This window comes from Corvus cornix, chromosome 2, assembly GCF_000738735.6.
Source record: "Corvus cornix cornix isolate S_Up_H32 chromosome 2, ASM73873v5, whole genome shotgun sequence".
NCBI classification, from domain to species: Eukaryota; Metazoa; Chordata; class Aves; order Passeriformes; family Corvidae; genus Corvus; species Corvus cornix.
In genome coordinates, this window is record NC_046333.1 from 17565889 (window position 1) to 17587872 (window position 21984).

The 21984-nt window shown below is 38.2% G+C and overlaps 1 protein-coding gene across 10 annotated transcripts in view; it reads right to left on the bottom strand.

Moving 5' to 3' along the window:
* Nucleotides 1-21984, bottom strand: part of KIAA1217 (KIAA1217 ortholog) — a 364008-nt gene that overhangs the window by 217219 nt on the left and 124805 nt on the right. For 2 of the 10 annotated variants that reach the window (XM_019285435.3, XM_010399271.4), the window contains exon 1: nucleotides 12373-12809. The exons of 3 other annotated variants lie outside the window; for them this stretch is intronic. In XM_019285435.3, the coding sequence (XP_019140980.1) occupies nucleotides 12373-12592 (220 nt within the window). In that variant the 5' untranslated portion in view covers nucleotides 12593-12809. Of the gene's footprint in view, nucleotides 1-12372; nucleotides 12810-21984 lie in introns of those variants that run through there. 5 more of the 10 variants (XM_010399272.4, XM_019285431.3, XM_010399274.4 and 2 more) reach the window with 5 other exon arrangements.

Here is a 21984-nt window from a genome sequence, read left to right on the forward strand (position 1 = left end):
TTTGCTATCAAACAAAGCCTAAGAATTCTGTAGCCTGCATACTGAGTGAATAGATGAGTGACCAGTTAAATTTGCTAGTGCAAGTCACTCTTCTTCCCCTCCTTATAGCTGGTTGTCTCACATATCAAGACACATCAAAGTACTGAAATCCATGTATTGACTGTGACTACTCAACAGAACTGCTGAATACACATCACTTTAATTGAGCAAAATCATGTGATAATTAAAAATATTTATGGCAATGTTTAGTACCAATGCAGATAGGATGCAATTCATATTGATTGCATCATCCAAACCCACTATTTTCTTTGGTTGTTTGGGGTTTTTTACTCTTTTGGAAATTCAGAAGACCTCTGACAGTTTCACAGCACTTCCCTTCTGAGAAAGTGTATAAATATCTTGTGTAGCTACCAAGAGACTTAAACATGCTGATGATTTTACAAGGCTTGGCTGTGCAAAGATCACATAATATAATAAGTGGCAAGCGTGCTTGCTTTGGTTACCCCAAGTCTATATAAGTCCAGTTTCATTGAACTAAGAAAGTAAAACAGAAAAGCTCAGAGCTCAAACCTACTTCTTTCAATCCTTGGAAGCATCTAATCAGAAAATTAAAGCTGAAATACTTGTGTTTTGAAGTTACTGAATGTATTCTTTTGAAAATCACTGAAGACTAAAACAGTACTTACATCAACTCCTGTAGAAGTGATTTTGTGGTAATTTAAAAGAGATACAGTATTTTATTGTCCTCAACACAAGTGTTATCAGATGTTTATTCAGTTTCTCCATTGAAAATATCAGTAATGTTGTCTGTATGTATATCATCTTTCATTTAAAACATACAGAATCCTTTACAAGGGATTCACGTATTTTAACCATATATCATTATGGTGAAGACACAGATTTTGCCATGAATTCTGACTTGTTCAGAATTCAGCTTCTAAAGTAACTCCTAATACACACCTCATCCCCTTCCTTTACAGCACTTTTAATCCACCAAGCAACCCCTGCCCCAAAAGGCACCCCGTGGCATGGCTGAGGTAAGGGAGTCTGACTGTTCCATCCACACTGGTTGGTCTGTATTTCCATGTACCAAAGCACATATTTTTTTAAAAAAAATCTTTTTTGAGGATCAGGGATCCTCAGTCCTGGCAATGAGCAGACTCCCCTTCCACACTGACACTGCCCACAGGTCAGGCAGTGGCTACTTCATCACGTCTCTTCATGGCAGCTACAGCAAACATATTAATAGAAAATTATTCAAACTGTAAATGGACCAATACCTGCTCTTAATGTCCTTTAAGCAAACATACAGATGAAAATCATAAACAAATTTACTTAGAACCTTTTTAGAGGGTTATGCAACTCTCTTTAGAAATAGTTCTGTCACAATCTACAGGATCTTTCATCTCATATGTTAGCTTTTTTAATGATGGGAGAATATCTAGTACCATCAGCTGGCTGCATTTCCTTACTGCTACAGAATACAATGTGCCTCCTGGAGAGATAAGGACACTTGGGCAAACTTCCTCTCGTATCTCTCCAGAACAGTGTCTGACAAACTACTGAATGCCTGAGCTCATCAGCCACACATCCTATCAGCATCATTTGAAAATGGTCAGTAAATAATGGATTTGGCTTTCAAACATTTAACATGACAAGACTTCTGCTTGAGAGATGACGTTTTATCAGAATTATTATAGGTAATAAATAGATACATGTTCTACAGGATATAAAGATATGAGCTGTTGCATGCTATTGAGTGGTGCAGAACAACTCCAACTGTCAGGAACGTGGCTTGAGTCAATGTACTGATAAGCTTTACAGAACTTTTTGAGGAAGATAAAAACCAACTGGTGCTAGGACTGTGAGCTTAAACATGCCGTGATGAAGAGTGAAAATTAAGGCTGCACCTGCTGTTTTCTACCAATATTTTCACAGAGGGTTTGGAAAAATCTCTATCCTGTCATCTGCAATAAGACTTGTGCTTACAGACCAAAAAGACACTAAAGAAAAATCAGTGCTTTTAGTTGTAACTTGCCATTCAAAATTTAACTCCTGTGTTACTATTGAGAGGAAAACAGAGAAATTATTATTAAACAGCTACTGTAGATCACCTCTGTGGATTTTTATGGGTCAGCTGTGATGGAGCAATGTTCTGTACCATGCACCAGGGAAGCAGCCTGGAGCCTCACACATTTTCCTCCTAAAGCTTTTGGCTTTGTACTGGTGGAAATTTCCTTCTTTTGACATAACATGATTTTCTGCATTTGCAGTGATTAGCTGACTAAAAAAGAAATTAAACGGCAGTCCATTTTTGACTTGAAAAATTACAGTTTTCATTCAAGGCTGAACAGGAATTACTAAATACAGAAGATGACTACAGGCCACCATTTTTATCTCTGGATGCATAGTTTAGATTTAGCACATAAGTAAAAGGAGAGATCAAGGCTATTGCCACTGGTATTCAGTCCTTGAAACAGGAGGATATTGCTAAATGAAGCTCCTAGATGATCTCAGGGAGGAGCTCCATGGCATCCTGGATGAGACAGCAACTCCTAACACCCCCAGAACAAGCAATAACAGCAGCATTAATGTCCAAGGAGGTCATGGCAGTAAGGCACCCAAGGGGATTTCATGCAACTAGGAACACCACTGAAATCTTTAATTTACATTCTGTTAAAATAACTTGCCAGTCAAGCAGGAAGGAATTGTTTTCTCTGCTACAAACCATCCAGCTAACTAGCAGCAGCTCCCCTGATGCTAAATATCACTGTTCCCTAATTTCACCAGTTATGAAGACAAACATTGCAGTGGGTTAATTACAATGAGTCTCTAGAACTGCATCACAATTTTCTAGCAAAGACTAGTTTGTAAGAATGTGGAAAACAAACAAACAAAATATTTATGTAAGTTAAGCTACTCTTTGCTCTGCTTTTAATTATATTAGGACATAGCGGCATTTGAACAGAGGTATCTTTCATGGAGAAATATTGTATGGTTGATAAGCCTCTTAACTCCTCTAAAAATACAGAATTAGGTTTCTTGGCACAAGTATTGTTTGCACCTCTATTTACTTTACATGCAATGATACACATCAGCTTGATGATATTAAAAAAACCCAACTAAACAATGCACTATAAACCAACAGTTAGTTGTCAGCAAGTAAATTCTAGCTACACTTCTTTCCTACTTAAAACTATCTCCTCAGCAGCTAACTTCAGTCTGATATTTACTCAGCAATAACTACCACCACTGTGTCTCCCAGCAGCTTCCCTGTGAGCTGCAGGTGGATGACTCGTGTAGAGGTACACACGCACACTTGCATAAGCATTACAAACGATGCTCTGGTTCCAGGATGACCTATTTTAACTGTCGTTAAAGGTTTACAACTTAAAGTACAATTTAAACCGTTTGCTTGATCCTGAAGGACTTCTGAGGCTGTGTAGAGATAGCTTTTCATGTTAGTAGTCTGGCCCAAAAGCTGCAGCTTTGCCCCACACAAAGGCTCTTGCCCAGCCGTGGAGCATGCAAACCATTGCAGAACACTCTGAGCTATAGAGCCCTGCAAAGGAAGAGGTCAGTTAGTTCCACTGAGGTCAAGAAGGCATTCAAAGTGATACTTCAGTTATTCAAGCATGAAGAATAGGAAACATAGTTTACCTGAACTGCAATCAAATGGTAATATGAGACGTAATTCAGCACGAAGATAAACTGAATCCTGTAAGTGCATGCACTATATAACAATGGGAAACACAGAAAGGTGGTGGATGAGCCTCAGATAATTACAGTGTGCACAAGCTCAGTAGGAGAAGCAAACTGCACAGTGAGATGTGCAGGCTGGAAAATGGCCAAGTGTGACGTGAGTTGACATGGCTAGTTCATGAACTGAGTGCATGATTTTAACACTGACTGGAATGTCCAGCATGTGAATGAGGTCATTTATCATGCACTCAAGGCTTCATTGAGAAATCTGTGCCACAAAACAATAACTTATAGGTCAGCATAAAATGTGTTTAAAGGAAGCTAGACTTTGGCCTCAAACTGCTGGATTAATTTTAACCCCTTTAGGTGCTATCTCATCACCCTCACTAGTGATTATGCTTAGTATTTATCCTCTGCCCTAATGAAATTGATATTTGAGAGAGAAAGAGGTCATAATCACCTGGCACTGGCAACCATATGGGTATGGGGAGAGAGGGACCATCTTCAGACAGGCAGAATATCATTGCCAGAAGATAAATCTGCAGCCTCAAAAGAAGGAATACACATTCCAGGTCCTGACTGCCAGCTCAGGCTCTTGCAAGGTGACAGCCAAGATGCAGCCAGGCACGGTTGCCTCTGAAGCTTGCTTGTTAGCCAGGCAGTGCCTGCACCTCAGACAGCAGGGCTGCACTTACACCTTCTCTGCCTAAACCTCTTTTCCCGTGTTCTAACAAGAGGTCCTTAAAAAGTTTAATTTCAAACAATTAGTCTAGACAAGAAGTCTATCTATTTCACATCTAGATGCTGCAGACGAATCTGAGTATTGGAAGATAGAAGGCTGAGGAGATGTCTCCAAATTTTTCACTGCTCAGGGAGCTACTCATATGTTGAAGCTGCAGCAAGGACCTTAGCATGCTCACAAACTCAAAGTAAGAGGCTCAAGATAAATTTTCTCTAGGCCAGGACCCAACCTCATCCTATGTCATCAGGAGATGGCCATCATAAAATGTATTTCCCAAAAATAGTACAACTTTGCCTGTTCTTAAATGTCTGGATACTAATACCCTGGATATGTTCAGCCAGCGAGTTGTGCATTCCAGATATTTTCATTTTTCTTGTATTTGCAGTTTGCCTTTTTTTTTTTAAGCAGCATAACTGGCTCATGACTAAGTCCTGAATGTTTTCCCTTTCCTTAAAATGAACAGCAGGCCTGGGTGACTACTTACTGCATAAATGCCTTACTAGTCAGAGGAAGGGCAAAGAAAAGATGGATCCATTACTCAATCGGAAAAGACAGTTTTTAACAAATGGGGTGGGGAAAGCATAATTTTGAATGCCTTTCTCATATCAGACTTCAAGAAGAGGGTCAGCTGTGACCACATGTCTTCCGTAATTAATACCAGCAAGAAAATCTAAAAAGAAAAGGAATGAAACCAGACAGTGTGCTGGGATCTTACGAATTCCATTCTGGGGCACTACAAGAACTAACAGACAAAAATTTCTGTGTTCTTAATAGTTACCTGAATTCACTCAGGATGGGTGAAATACCAGAATATTTGGAAAGAGCTGATGTTGTGTCTAGACTTATAATACTAGAAAGGATTTAGGAATTAAGTTCAGCTAGAATGATTGTCTTTCTGGGTCAGGGGGAAACCCTCAATGCCTAAAGTTAAAAGATGATTAACAGCAAAAATGGCTCTAGAGTTAATCAGAAGCTTAAAACATTACCATGCCATTGTGCAAGAAAAACTGTACTTGCACTAGGATTTATAAACATTTATCTGCAATAATTGTAACATAATCCTTCCACTGTACTCAGTGATTGGAGCACCATGTCCAGCTTTGAAAAATCCCATTGCAGAGGATGATGTGAGCTGACTTGAAAATTAAAGAAAGTTCGATCCGTCTCATCACTTAATTAGCAGATAAGAATAACAACAGGTAGAGAAAGGAGTTGAATTTCAGCCTAGAAGGATACTAGAGTCCATCCACCAAAAAAGAAAAGATACACAAGCTTATCAAGTACAAAGAATGTTAAATACATGATCATTGGAATTTCTTTTTATCATATTTCAGCGATGTTCTTTCCACTTTCAGTCAAAAACCTCTCAACTGTAGACCAGCTCCTGTCTTGACATCATACAAATAAACTAAAACAGAACTCACAAGTAACTTTTTAATCTACTAGAATATCCACAGCATTAAATAAATGGATAAATCTGAAAGTCATGCTTTCAATTCAAAACACTAGCTCTGGTTTTGATAAAAGGGGACACTCAAAAATTATGCATCCTATATTAATAGGGTCAATTCTGGATAGAAAAAAATCCTTTTTCACAGTAACAGCCAGGCTTGAGGGGATTTTGACAGTAGGACTAACATTTCTGAGCCTTCTCATTCAAATTTTGCAAAATTAGTACAGATTTGCATGTTACTGTTTGACTGACACGTACTGAAATGTCTAATACTGAAGTACTATGGTTCCAATTAAGTCATGCCACTTAGGTGACATTCTTACACTGCTGTAAATTTTGTATATACATGAGAAGTTATATTCTCAGTATGAAATATATACCTACGTCCTAAACATGTCAAAGTGATATTGATAAATTGCTTTATGGAACAAGAACCTAATGAGGAACATAAAAATACCCACAATCCATGCCATCTATTCATTTGCTTAATTTAATCTAAACTTTAAAACTTCTGACAGATTTCAGAAAGACCATTTAAGGAAAAATTAACCTTCAAAAAATTATACTTATTTTCCCCCAAAATTGTAACCTCTCCAAAATTCCCTTATCTATATTGTTTAAGCTTTTTTAGAGCTGTGGAGAGAATTGGTGAAGTTTTTGTTCTTCCCTTATGCCCTTATAGTAAAACAAACAGAAGATTCTGAGCTTCCCAAGGGGATGTATAGAGCTCTCCTTCTTTTCCTGCCAGGTCCCAGAGGAAAAATTTTAAAGTGCCTTTTTAAAATTAAAAAAATACTTTTTGCAATTGAAAAATAGTTCTGTAAGCCATGCAACTACTGTAACTTGGTTTCCAAAGCAGCTTTTTCTTCTATTATTTTTTATTTGGGATTGACTACTGACTTGGTAAACTGAATTATACTTAGGCTGCAGTATACATTCAATTTCAAAATGTTTCCATCAGAATTCATGCAATCTCATCCACAGTCTGAATTTTCTTCTCTAGTGAATTATGGGAGCTGTGAGCTCCAGCCTGAGCTTGTCCCTGGGGTATGGTTTTTATGAGGTGTCACCCACACGTGAACTCTCTGATGTGCAAGAAGAGTTGAGCACACACTGCAGCTTTTCGCTGAACACAGTTATCAATCAGGTCTTCCTTCTCCACCCAGCCAGCAAATTGTCAGGTACAGAACAGAGTATCCTACAAAGCTACAGTGTATACAGTATATCACAGAAATGCAGTATTTTTGAGACCCTTACCTCTCCATCATAATTGCACAAATTCAGGTAATGGGTAAAAGGTTACCAATGAAAGAAAGCCTGCCAGGTATTTCTGACATGACCAATTTTTGTAAGAAATCATGCTTTAAAAAGTAGCTAAAGTATACTTTATGCTTGAGTCATGATCTCAGGGCAAATAAGAACATAGGTAGGCCAATCATTCATTACCTAAACAAATGTCCAGACATTCAGTTTTCAATAACCATAACTCCAGTTTTTATACTGCATAATCTTAACTGGAAGGAGGCATGTTCAGCTGCCTTGTTAACCCTCCAGGTGAAGTCATACTTCAGCAGCTATAGAAATAAATGTTCATGTAGGCAATTGAAAGAATGTCTACTGTCTCATACCTGATCTCTGTTTCTACACTGCAACTATATAATTCCAAGAGTTATCTTAATAATATTCTTCTCCAGCTTGGATATCTAATCTAGAATTATTTTGTAATCTAACAGCCCATGTTATTTCTCTATTTCCAATATTAATATAGTAAAATGAAATAATAGAGTCCCTTTAGGTCACCAAAGCTATGTGTCTCAAGCTCAAAATTCTGAGCCACTAACTGTATTATGTTGTACATCTGATACCAACCCTAGTTTCACTATAGTTTTTCAGACTACTCTAAAAGACAATAAAATTTCTGATTTTTTTTTTTTAAGATCACAGTAAAAATGCTGCATTTCAAATTGAAAAAAAAATGTACTGGTAGTTAAGAAGAGAGCTAGCATTAAATTTGTGAGATAATGAACATTTGTATATACAAGTACTGTATTTACAGGATCTGTGTTCTCTGCCCTGATGAATCTAAAACAGTTGCAGAGGAACAAAAATCCTGTAGGCTAAATACAAACATTCTTTGCTTTGCTATTCTTTTAATAATGAACTTCCTTGGACGGCAAACCCCTACTCTGACATGTGTTCTGTATTTGTAGGTACATCCCTGTCAGGAAATGCTGTGAGATGGAAGTTCCTGACAAATAAAGTTCTTGGCCTTAAACATTCCATAGATATTACTCGAACGTCAGAAAGAATAATTTCCAAACTTTGGCCATTATTCTATATCTATTTGAAAACCATAATGTTCTTGGAGGTAATTAATAATACACATATGGGTTGTATAGTCTTTGGAGTTTGTCATAAAAACAAAATAGGGAAAATGTAATTACTTCCACTTTCTATGGTGCTATTATTGCTTGCTTTGCATGAAGAGGCTGTAAATATGAATCCCACTATATCCCCAAAGTCCTCTGGCCCCCATTTAATAACCAGAGATGGAACAAACAGGTTTTGTCTAGTTTTGGATCCAACTGAATATGAGACACCAAAAGGTTTAGTCTAAAAGTATTGGCCTTTCATTCCAAGCACCATGAACTGCAAAGTAAAGTGCAGAGGAGAAACCAGGGAGGAAACTGTAATGGAGAAAATGGAGTGAAAAATAAAGCAAAGTGAAACGATGTGAAGGCAAATATTAAAGCAAATATCAAAACTCAATAAAAGGGCACAGAGAAAGGAAACTGAAAAGGCAGACATTAGTATATTCTCTGCTTTTCTTGGAGGAAAGTATGGGTAACAGAAATTCATAAATTTCTCCAATCAGTAACACATCCCAGAGGAGAAAAATTCCTATTTTAATTGATTCAGTCACGAAAGTGAAAATTAAAAAAGAAAGGTTTACCTATCTTCATTTTTTTCTTTAAACCAGCAAATCCTAAAATGATGTTCAGTTTACAAAGAAATTTCCAGATGGGAAGTGAGAAAACTCAGACTGTCTCTGCAACCCTGTTTCCCACTCCCTGTGCACATGCATTGCATTACAGACTTTCCTTACTCACAACCCCATCCCATCCTTCATATGGCCATCGCCTTGTTCTCCTCACAAAATCAACAGGACTCATTTCATACGCATGGAAGCAAATTATTCATCTTGGCTATTCTGGATGTGGACTTGGGGTTCATGTACTGCACACTTGTCAGGTCTTGATCTGAAGACCAAGCAACAAATTTTGTAGCCTGGGTCAAAGTATTCCTAATTATAAAATAAGAATCTTATTCTTCTACTTCCTTCTTCTTTTAGCAAGATGAACCTGGCATCTAGAGAAATTATGGTCAAAGTTGTCCATTAAATTCAGATGAAGAGTAACAGGTAAGTACGAGATGACCTTCTTGAGTCCTTTGCATTAGACAGTATTTCATGCAATAAAATTGCAGCTGACACTGACTTCAGTTACTGTTACGTGGTTTCAGTTCTGCAAATCAGAACCCATAGTCTCAGATTTGCACATCCAACAACTAAACCAAAAAAAACCAATCCATACAGCCAGCATTCCCTAGTGAAAGTTGAAGCAGTATGTCTGTCTACGCCACACAGACCTCAGTGGCAGAGGCAGAGTTCCACTCTGACCTTTAATGGCAGTACCTACAAGGACTACTGTTGTCTCTGCCATGAGCTGCCCCCCTGCTAATTGAACCCAACTTCTCAGTTAAGCACAACTCGTCTTGCACAAAACAGGGCAAGAATTCTGTAGAACCCCCCCGCCCCCCCAACATATAATGTAATTAAAATGAGTCATCATGCTTTACAGTCCTATTAAAATTATAGCCAAAATTTTGTATTTCCTATCTGTTAAGCACTGAGCTTTGCTGGATTGTAGTCTGTTAGCACCACTCAAGCATGTTATCTCTTTGTTATTAATTTAAAACTTTCAAAGAAACCAGAAATAGTGTAATGTTGCTTCACGTGAAGACATGTGAAGTTCACCAGTACAAAATAATCCAGATAACCCAGCTTGATCTTCTGTGCACAGACCAGGATTTTAAGGTATAGCGCACACACACAGCCATGGGGTTTCACTGACATTACACAACAAAGAATGAAATTTGGTCAAATCCCTCTTCCATGTGAGGTTGTTCAGGACCCCACTCCCCACCTAACAGAGCCTCCTTCTCCCACTTCTCCATTCCTGCCCCTCTGACCCACCTAAAAGCCAATCCTCCTTTGCCTTCTTTTTCTCCTCCAAGCCCCAGTCTTCTTCCCACAGGAACTTTCTGCCTCCCCTCACTTCATCTTCCTACTTCAGCCATCTCATTCAGGCTATCCCTGCCCTCTGCCACCTCTTCCACTTTTCCTCTTTACCACTTCAAGACCACAGAAACACCCTTGGCTGCTGCTCATGCTCTCTTGTATTACTCAGCCTTGCCCCAGGGCACTGCCTTGTGGCCTCTACACCCTTCAGTGCTTCTTTTGGCTTCTGCCATATCTGGTGCCCTTCCACCATCCACGTCTGTACCAGCTTCTCACAAAACATCTTTCAAATCACTTTGGCCAATGTTTGGACTTTATTGGGGGTCATCCGGTCAGTCCCATTTCCAGAGGGAAAAAACCACACTCTGCATTTCCATCACCCTTATAGTATGCTCCCTTCAGAAATATCAATATTTGTTCTTCAACATCTCTTACAAAAACAACTCACAGTAACATCTTGCCTAAAGTAAAACAACCATCCCAGTGCAGAAAGCCAGTACTCAACAGGGTTTAACTCATGCTCAAAAAGACAGTAAGTGTAAGCTATAAATACTAAAAGCACATGCCATGTTGCAGCACTACTGATAGACACTAGATTTCTGTTTTAGAGAAATTTCACCCAAAACTCTAAGGAGTGACTGCAACCCTTGCTTTAAGTTGCAAAGCATTACATAGCCCAAGAACACCTTGAAAAATTGAGTAAGGTGATAAAGGAATTGAGAGTGCCATAAAAATCACATCCCTTAAAAGGACACACTTTCTGTTCTGTATATCCCACATGATTTCCTTTTCTCAATAAATGAGAGAACACAAACTGCCATTTAAAAAACTTTAGCTTGGTGAAAAACATACTGTTGCAGAATTTTCTGTGAAAGTTTTCAAATTTTAAAAACTTGACTATGAAACATCATTTACTATAAAATCAATAAATATTGGTTACCAGGGCAAAAAGAATTGTACATCTGGTTTTTTTGGAATAAACTTTCTTGCAATACATCTCAAGATCAAAAATGAGTTTTCACATTACATTGCTAAATAAGCAAGATGTTCTGTGAGTGAGACCAGAAATTTAAGCCGTCCCACCTCCAGCTTTTCTATTTGCTCTCTTCTGCCATTAATAAAGTGCTTCAAACCCAGTTTCCTTTGTAGAAACAAACAGATCATCCATCTCCCTGAGTAAGACTAGGTGTCATCACTTTTTCCTTCTTTGTGAAATAATAAAAGTCATACTGCAGGAAAAAAAAATTCTTTTAAACCTTATTCAGGTGGGAATAAAAACTGTGACCTTGGATACCATGTGTGTGAAATGAAAGTACAGTTTCAAGTTACAAAGGTCTATAATCTACACTTCTTTTTCCTGTGGATTTAGGATGGAGGGACATTTCTATTCTGTATTGAAAGGATTCTGCTTCTTGTTCATATTTAAATATAAACTTCATGAAGAGTACAATTAGAATACTACTACTTTTATTTCCTGATAGAATGACAACTTACTCTCATTTTACACCATGCGGATTAAATGGCTACTTTTAAATTCAGTTCTAAGGAGTACTGTCACAAAAACTAAGTTAAAAAGAGGCAATGTTTCTGCAGCCCATTGCTCAACAGATCAGTGAAAGTAGATTGTAATCTTATATTATCCTCCACATTTGTTTGCATTCTGAAAGCATATAAGCCTTTCCAAATACACTTGATCTGTTTAGTTTTTATGCAAGAAATAGTCACAGCTGCCTTGTTAGGACCCATGAAGAAGAGTTTTACTTGCAGGGTTGAAAGATTCTGTGCCTGCACTGATGTCTATTTTCTCTTTATTTTTCTCTATTTAATCTTTCTCACACTTGCTAATAATTTCAAATCATTATTTCAAATAAAGCTTCACAATACAGTGGCACATTTAGACTGTAAAAGATTGTGATTTACCACTTTGACAGCTAAACATTTTTAGCTTGTATACAGCACCCAGCCAAAACTGAACAACAAAAATGTTTTGAGCCCTTTTATTTTCAAAACAAATGCTTTATGTACAAGAATCTGTCATTTAGAAACAGTACACACACACATACACACATATACCCCTATTATACCATAATTGATGTTTGGGGTTTATTAAAAGCACAAAGATTGCAAATGCTTTTTTTTTTTTTTTTTTTTTTGCAGCATGAAATAACCAGTTACCTTTCAGGAAAGGAGCCCTCCGTGGCACAAGCCCTTCTGTGATTTCCACCTGCTCTTGCTGATGCTGTTTAACCAGGTTTCCTTCGCTGCCAGCTCTCAAAATCTTTTCACCTAGCCTAATTTTTCGTGATCGGCTGTTAAAATCTTCTTTCCTGGACAAAGGCGATTTAGGAGCTGTACTAGCCGACACAGGTCGAGCCAACCGAGAGGGTTTGGACATCCTGCCTGTGCAGGAATGTACCTGCTCCGAAAGCAATTCCTAAAAAATCCTTCGCAGCTCACTTTCCAGCACAGAGGCTGGGGAGTCTGTGTGTGCAGCGCAGCTGGATGTGAAGTGCTGTGCTGCCAGCCCGATCAGTTTTAAACACCAAGCGTTGGGTGGTCACGCAGTTTCCCAGACCTGTGGAATGCAAATGTGTGCTGGGGTAAAACAGATGACTCTGTCCCAGTGCTGAGTCCCAACCACGCTGTGGGGAGCAGATGCTCTTCCAGGGACTGTCCTGAGCTCCTGGTGTGCACTGAGAGCACCCTGGCATGAGGGGAATGCTCCACCTATGCAGGTATAACGTGAAAAACCACCCAGGCGCAGGGTTTACCTCTGCATGTGGGACCCTCCCGCATTCCTCTCCCAACCCTCTCTCTCAAACAAACACTTTCTTGTTTCAGCAGATTTCTTCACAGTGCGCCAAAATCACACTGTTTCAGTGCTATATGGTAAATGCCTGATGTCAAGAACACATTTGTCTTTGAGTTAAGCACGGTGCAAGCTTAAATTGGATTAAATGATGCATATTCTCCTAGCACTGTATTATCTGACTCACCAAAAGAAAGGAAGGATTGACAGCAAATATCATCTCTCTTTGAAAAATGGTCCAAATCCCTTATTATTAACTGGCGTTGTTTAGGAAGCAACACTGCACAGAATACAGCCCATTATACTTTCCTATTTCACTGCTATATATATATATCTAGAAAATCCCTGGCTTCTTGCACACTACAGACAATCATGTTCTTTACCGACTCTCTAAAGAAAAAGTTCCTGACCTCAGGCTACATTATTTCAAATCTCAGTTCCTGGGTGCTCTTCTTTGAAAATGCCCAGGCAAATCCTGCCTAACTTTCTCTGCCAGCTCTGTGCTTGTGAATGCTGCCAAGACAAAGAGCATTTGGTCACATGAAAAGAAAATTCCATTCACCATAATTTTGGAAAGAACTTCTAAAGAAAAACAACACAGGGCAAACAAAAGAAAACATCACAGCTACAGTTACAGTAAAATCTTCATGCTGAATTTTAAAATGTATTTCTCAATATCCTAAGCAAACAGAATGCTGCATCTCTAACAGATTATGAGGGTCCACTTTATTTCAAAACTAGAATGAACATAAGCAAATCAATATTACATAAGCTAAAGTACTAATAGATATTTAGGAGAAATGCTTAACAAGCAAAAAGAAAGCAAAACGTGACTAAATTATTACAGCCATTCCTTGTTTTCAGAGATGGCAACTGTACAATGCAGTAAAACATTTTTGCAAATTATTTCCATTTTTTTTCCAAGAATCCCACATTAAATAGATAGATAATTGTTTATGCCTTCTCTATAAAGCATGGTGTCTATTGCTTTGTTGTCCCATCAAGAATGGGCCAGATTACGTTCAATACAGTAAGCCTTGCTGTGATATTATTCTGCATATTATCTTGTCAATACAGAAGGAACTCTGAGTGGGAAGATTTCTACTCACAAGGAGGAACCTGACAGGCATGAGTGTAACTCAGCTCATTAGCAGTGCTCAGGCACAGCAGGTCATGCAGAAGACAATGAAGAACACAAACAGGGGTGAAACAAGATGATGAATGGAGAGTTAATCATGTAACTGGAGTAAAGAATGAGTGAAGAAGGAAGAGAAAATCTGAAAGCCAGTATGTATGTGAGAGGTCAGTTGTACTGAGCCTAAGAAGTACTGTCATTCCCTCTCAAGATCTTGGACTGTTTGACCAATAGTAGTTTTTAATATCTTCCATTGTGATTTCTCATTGTGTAAGCAGACACAAGTGCTGTATGCTTAAGAAGAGTTTTTGAGCAGTGACAATAATGCCTCTGACACTACAAAGACGTATTTTAATTCTGCCAAACACAGAACAATTGTGAAATAAAATCCAGTCCTGAGTGACTACAAAAATAGTATTTCAGTTTTTGAATCACTACTGCTAAAGCAAAATCCAACTGAGATTTCTATACATTACACATTCACCCAAACTAAGCACCCTTATCACAGGTTGCTCATAGAAAGAATGGCCTCATCTGTGAAGGAGAATCTAACTAGATGGTCATGTTACCTGTAAACTTAAAATAATTTAATTTCTAAGCAAAGCAAGGACATAGTGAATTCAAGATTTTCCTAAGGCTCTCTCGAGCAACATAGCAAAAAAGATGGGGAAAGGGAGCTCTATCCATCAGCTTTTGACAGGAAAGGCCCTAAGTTGGCCATTTGGATGCCAAGGTGACACTTCTCCACTGAAAGACAGCAGCAACATCCTGGTTTTGACAAGAAAGAAGCTCTTTGTCTCACAGCAGAGATACAGCCCTGCAGAAATGGGGTGAGTCAAATATGTTCCTCAAACATGGGAAATTCCTGGAATACTCCAGTCAAAGATGACCATTTTCAGTAATATCTCAGTGCCTGATGGCATGGTGTCACATGTGGAGAGGCTGAGAGAGCTGTGCCTGCTCAGCCTGCAGGAGGCATCTTACATGTGCATGAACATCTGATGTGGCGATAAAGGGAGGGAGTGGGCTGTTCTCAGTGCTGCCCAGCGAAGGACCAGAGACAATGAGTGCAAATTGAAACCAGGGGAAAGAACGAACTTTAGGCCTTTTATAGAGTGAAGGTGGTCAGACACTGGCACAAGCTGGCCGGGGAGGTAATGAAGTCTCCATCCTTGGAGATAAGCAGCACCCAACCAGGCACAGCCCTGACCTGCCTGCTGCAGCTGAGTCTGCCTGACCTGGGGGTGGACTAGACAGTTTCCAGAAGTGCCTTCCCACCCCCCAGAGTTTTGTCATTCTGTATTATTAAATTTATTCAGTGGCTATTTATAATCTGGAAGCTTAAATATCTTTAAATCTGTCCAATGGTAGATGTACAACCTTTCTCCAAAGACCCAGCAATTAAATTTTCCCATGCCTGACTTCCATTTCTGGGAGCATTTGCTTCCTCTCTGGTAATTTGTCTGTTTTAGCTTCCTGCAGACTGGCAGAGTGTTCCCAAAAAAAAAAGTCCAGTTTGTTTGTTTGTTTTAAAGGCTCTGAGATGTGAAGCTGGTGATTCCAGCTATGAGCATCAAACCCTTAATAAAAGCCACCAATCCCCCAAAAACCAAAACACCAAAAAAACCACCCCAAAATCCCCCCAAACCCTGAAATAAACCATTCCAGAACATAAGCTGAGGTTGCTTAGCTGACTGTTTCAGGCTGGATGTAGACACAGTAAAGCAGTGCACTCTAGGCTGGAACAGCCATGAGCGTGCAGCCCAGGGTTGCTGCCAGCTCCCCATCACCCACATCCCAACTGCACAGCTCCTCTCTCCCCAGCCCCGCTGCCCTGGAGGCCTGGGCTCCTCCCGACTGTGGGGCAGGTCTCTTCCTGCCAATCCCTCCCTCTCCATCACAGGTTCTTAATGAAGCTCCCCAGGGAGCAAGTCTTTCATCAGCTCTCAGGCTTTTTGAAACCCCAAGTTACTCTTTTGAACTACTTTAAAAAAACCCAAAACAAACCCACAAAACCAAAAATAAACAAACAAACAAACAAAAAAAAAAAAAAAAAAAAAAAAAAACAAAAAAAAACCAAACACAAAGTCTAAAACAAGCCCAGCCCCTTTTCCCTTAGATTTCAGATAGCCAACTTCAGCTAGGTAGAGACATCATATTGATGTAACACACCATTAAGCAAAAAGCAGTTCAGTTTGTCAGGTTTTCATAAAATGCTGTAGGAAGTCTTCTAGTGCTTTGGGTCAATGAATAAACTGTCACAGCCTCATGCAGAGGAAATTAATATTAAGGGACCAACAGTGCAGTCTATGATTTTGAATAATCACATATATGTAAACAAGTAGTATTTTTAGAAAACCATACACTTTCCATACCCTGCTTAAAACACTGTCCTTTTAGGTTCAAAACTAACCTCTCCTCTTTCCTGCCTAGAAAATAAATTACTGCTGAAATATGACAACAAGAATTTGTTAAGAGTTAGCTAACAGAAGGCATTTTTACCATAGCATATTAAATAGGTTATGATACCACTATTAACTTCAGCAATGTTTGTGCCCTCCGGGATAAAAGAAACGTGACTATAGATGTTATTAATCCAAACAAAGCATTTGCAAAGCTTGAAATTTCCTTTTTTGGGCAACCATGGAGTTCTAGTTTACATTTGCACATAAAGAACCAGGGAGGGGAGAGGATCCCTCATATGTGAACCAGGAAAAATTGGGAGTTGATGCTGTACAGTTCAGGATGTGATGTTTTCTCAGCCTCACCAAATCCTCTCCCAAACTTTGGCCTGAAATTATCTAAAGAGAGAAAGGCATGTATACAGAAATATTTCTACTTCAGCAGACTCTTTCTAAACTACTGACAGGCAACAACTGCAACACCAGTAAATGGAAGTTGCAGGTGCAGAAGTTAAAACTGCAAATTAATGAAGTTTTCTCTTTACAAAATTACGCAAGTAACCAGATGGCATAACATTTTCAGCATGAAATGTGAAATAAATGTATAGGCACCAAAAGAACAAGATCAGTGATGAAAACAATTTCAGATGCAAGTCACAGATAGGTATGTAATGTAATAATAAAAAATAAAAAGCTTGGTGCTTCAGAGAGCTACATTTTCTAGTAACTGAAGCATGCAAAATTAGTGACAAGTTAATTTTGCAGATGTTAAAGCTTTCTTAGAAGAATGTACCAGTGCTTTATTTCTCCATATATGATTTCTGAAATAGTTGCATAGTACAGAAGAAGCTTCACATTCAATATATTGAGACCCATTTTAAAACATTTCACACAGATCTGAAGACATTCTTGCTGGGAAAATAAACCATACAAAAGGTACCTAGTCATTCATTCAAAGACAAGTGAATCCCTCCAACAGAAAGTAGTCTGTAATTATGGCAAGTCCTGTTACTTTTGAATATGGTCTTAAAAAGGAGAGTCTGTTAAGGGTCCTGCTGTAATATAATACCTGCCCGGAAGATGCTATAATTAAAGTAGAGCTGTCATTTATATCAGGAAATCCTGTTCCAGAGATTTACTACTCAGCCATAAAAATTTAATCTCAGTTCCAAGTCTTTAGAAAAAAGCCTAAGTCAGAAAAAAACCCTTCAGGTCTATTTTATTTCCTTTTTGTCAAAATTTCAAAAATTAAACCATAGCAAAGACTTTCTTAAAGATAAAAGCATATACAGATGTAGAATCTAAATACCTTATTCTGCCACAAACCCAGAAATACTGTAAGTAAGGGCAAAGTTAATTTTCTTTATTATTTTATCATTTATACGTCTCATATTTGGCTTTGGTTAGAAGACCTTCAAAGTCCTGGTCTGCCTGAGTACACAGGTCTGTGGCCTACTATTACAGTGTATGTAAACATTGAACTATATGAAGGTTATGGTTTTTCTAAACCAGTGTAGGTACATCATCACTATCCCTTACCTGGTGTTGTTCTGTCCTCAGGATGCCTTTTGACAACTACACTTGGTTCCCTTCCCTGCCTGAAGGGTTATAGGAGCCCAGGCACACTTAGGTAACTACGCAGACCAAAGGGTGCACCTTCAGAAGAACAAAGCAACGAGGGGGGGCACTGGTGTGTAAACACAGCCTTTAATGTTTGAAATGTTTGCCAAGATTGTTGCTAAGATTTCCAATTGGTGCCAACTGTGATGGCAGGCCTGGGTACTTTATCCTGATGAGATATGTTAATCACTAAGCAATTCCAGACAGAACAATCAACTGTGAACAGCTGCCCATGCAACGCATGACAAATACTTTTTTTTTGCAGAATGTTACCTTTATCTATTTATTAGCTATTCACAGAAGAATAAAAAATTTATATATTTATGCCACATTTAAATTATTGCTAAACTCTAGCAAAGTGTTCTGTGATTTGGCTGTTCTTGGTGCTGCACAAGTTGGCTGTAATGACTAAAAGAGCTAAAATTCACACAATCTTGGTTCAAAGCTTTTTTTCGCTTTTGTTCTGATCTTTTAATCAAATCAAATAAGAATTTAGGCTCAATATGTTCCTAAAAGAATATCCATTAGCTATAAATCACAGCAGATCATTGCTATTATTACTTCATTGTTAAGTAATGTGAATACTGCTTTCCACATTTGCAGTTATTTCATATGAGGTTCTTAATGCATTTTAAAATGTGCACAAAATTATCTTTTGTGAAATTCATAGCATTAGTAGTTTTTTTGATAAAAGAGAAAAGTGTCCAAATTTTAAAATCTCTCCTGAAATTAAGTTAGTGAAACTATGACTGGCTTAGTCTTTATTGCCACTATAAAAAGGGGAGGGAGAGAAACAATTTATAACACTACACTGACATTTTACTCTGAAGAAAATGTTAGTTTCAAATGTTAGTTGCTAATTTGTTTTAGCATAACTGCAGCCTTCTCTAGCTTTTTCAATCATCATTTTCAAATGACCACCTCTTAATAAAAGAATAACCTTTAGAAGTGCTCTAACACATCAAAAATACAGAGAGCTTAAAGCTTTATGAAAGAGAAAATATCCCTTACAGAAATTCAGCCCTTTATGATGGTTTGAATGAAATCCTGGAATGAAGAGGAAATAGGTAGGAAGCAAGAGCAGATTGGATATGCCAGGAGACACAAACACAGTCCATAACTGACAGAATCCTGTGCATATGGTCAAGGCACAGATAAGTCCTTTTCATTCTTTCAATACTCCTCTTTCATCATGAAGTTCTGCATCATCCACACAGGGGAAAAAAATAGGTAAGAAAAGTAAGCACAAAATGAATGAAAGGAAGACAAACTTCAGGCATGAAGGCAATTCACTCATATCCCACATGAAGTATTTTAACTACTCCTCAGCCACCAAGGCTCCATTAATAGCACCCGGGTATGGGTGCTGCAGTGGATAGTCTCATAAGGAGGAGCAAACTACAGAGAAAAGAGAACACTGGGAAGGCAAGGGTCGTCCTCTGAAGACGGTGGTGAGAAGGAATAGCTCTGTAGGGTACCCGTAGCTCTGGCACTCTTGGCTGGACTACCACAGTCTTTTTCCACCAGAGACCTTGGATGTAAAGAAAAATCTCCACAGGTCTAAGGAAAGCAGAAAGCAAGTAAGCAGATATAGAACCCTTTATAGTCAGGTATTACAATGACATTTATTTGGGGGCTTTTTTAAAAAGCAAAATAATTATAGACGCTGTCTAAACTGCAGACAGGCACAGAGTGTGTTCCACCAATCCAGTGTCCTTTTCTCAGGTGTAGTCCTGGGAGTGATGACTTAGTGGACTGCAGAATATAAAATGTTATTTTTCTACTTGTGAGATGCAATATTTTTCAGACACCCATTAATGAATATTTCAAGAAGCTAATCTGATCAGCTATCTGTGATTTTTGTGTGGTTTTGGCCATGACAGAGAAGAAAAAATACTTTTTCTCCTAAGTTCCACTTAAAATGTGCATCATAAGAGTGGAGCAAGCTTTACATTTTGCACAGTTTTACTTATGCAGTACAACATATATGATGCATAAGGTTCTTTTCTGTGTCAAAATTTCAAGTGACTGGTGTTGAATTTGATCCTTTCGGTCCCTTATACTGTCCTTACAGCACAGTAAGTGCCCTATAATGCTGACTGCATGAGTTTGTGTAAACTGTCTATAAACAGTCAGATGCTTGATCCCTTGCTGTCTGAGCAGCTCTGGAGAGATGAACATGTTTGTTAAACAACAATAAAAAATCTGCAACTCCATTTATTATGTTTCTATAGCTATAGATAATAGTTCAGGTAGTCTGAGTTTACCACTACTCCTCTGAAAAGCACAGGCATTGCATCCTCACCTGCTCAAGCCATCTGGAAAGATATTTCTTGGTTACAATCTGCCCATATTTGTAGAGACTAAATGTTCTGAAATCTGGAGATTTTATGCAGATAACTTAATGTCCTGCTTTGCATATTTGATGATTTATTACCTTATTTACATAAATGACAACAAATGCTCCCAGTTACTAGCACTTAAGAGTGAGGGGCTTGCAGCACATAGCATGCTTTAGGAATGCAGCAACTGTTGTTTTCTTTATTTATGGCAGATATTTGGGGTGGTATCCAGGTAACCCTGATGGTTCTTCCAACCTCCATCATTAGACATTGTTCACCAGGAACATGAAGGGAAAATCTAATACAGTGGTCAAACAGCAGACAATAACAGATGGCAATGAAGCAAAGAAAACTGAAATAGTAGTCTTTCCAACCAAGAAAAATCTTGAAAAGAACTAATAACCTTATCAATAAAAAATAAGGGCCTATGAAGTATGTTATTAAAACCCCCAACCTATTTTCTGAATGGAAAACTAAACTGATGACCATGCCAAGTACAATATAAAAATTATACCTTTAAAAAAGGTCAATGGCCATTTTAAAGTAGGTTAGCACAAGTTAAAATAAAGAGAACACTGCATGACCAGCATTTCTGCCTAGAACCATGAAGGAAATTGGTAAAACGATGTTTTGAATGCATATTTTGTTTCCCAAGGACCACATTATTTACTATGCTCTACCAAATAGTGTTCTCTGATCTGACTGTTCTTGATGCTATATTGGTTTGCTGTAATGACTAAAAGATGTAAAAAACATAGAGTCTTAGTTCAAAGTTGTTTCATTTGTACTAATGCATTAATCAAATAAAGTAAAACTTTAACTTCAATATGTTCCTGTTTGATCCCAAAGGGTTAAAATAAAATTGATGTTATAGGGATTGCTACATAAAGAACAGACATGCACTTAAAAACACATGCAAAGAGAGACAGAAAGAAAATAGGTGAAAAGAAGTAGAACAACAGCAACTCCCCTCTGATAAGACCTCCAGTGCTTTTAATGGGCACCAGTCTGCTATCAGGGAGATTTCAGCAAGTTTGACCTGAATTCCTTCCACTGAAATGCAACCACCATATCTACCATGTTATTATATGAACCATAAAATAAACAGAATAATTCAGAAGCTATTAAAAATTAATGTTACAAATTCTGAGAGCAAGCCTTCATGATGTCCCTCATTTTAATAGTCCTTAAAATGTCTTTCAGAAAAAAGGTCTGTAGGGGGAAAGACTGGAAACACTTGGATCAAAAAAATCAGGTTTCTTACCTCAATAAAGACTCCTTGAATGGGGAAAATAGGATCTGGGCAACTTCCATGTTTAACATTAGAATTAAAAGGATCTTTTAAATCTTTGCTGGACTTTAAAGACAAGTTTGTAAATTATTTACTCCCATGTCAAAATGAAGTTTTGCAATTGGGAATTCAAGTAAGTCCCGGATAATGCCTAAACCTAAAGAAAACTACTGCCTTCTCCTTTAAAT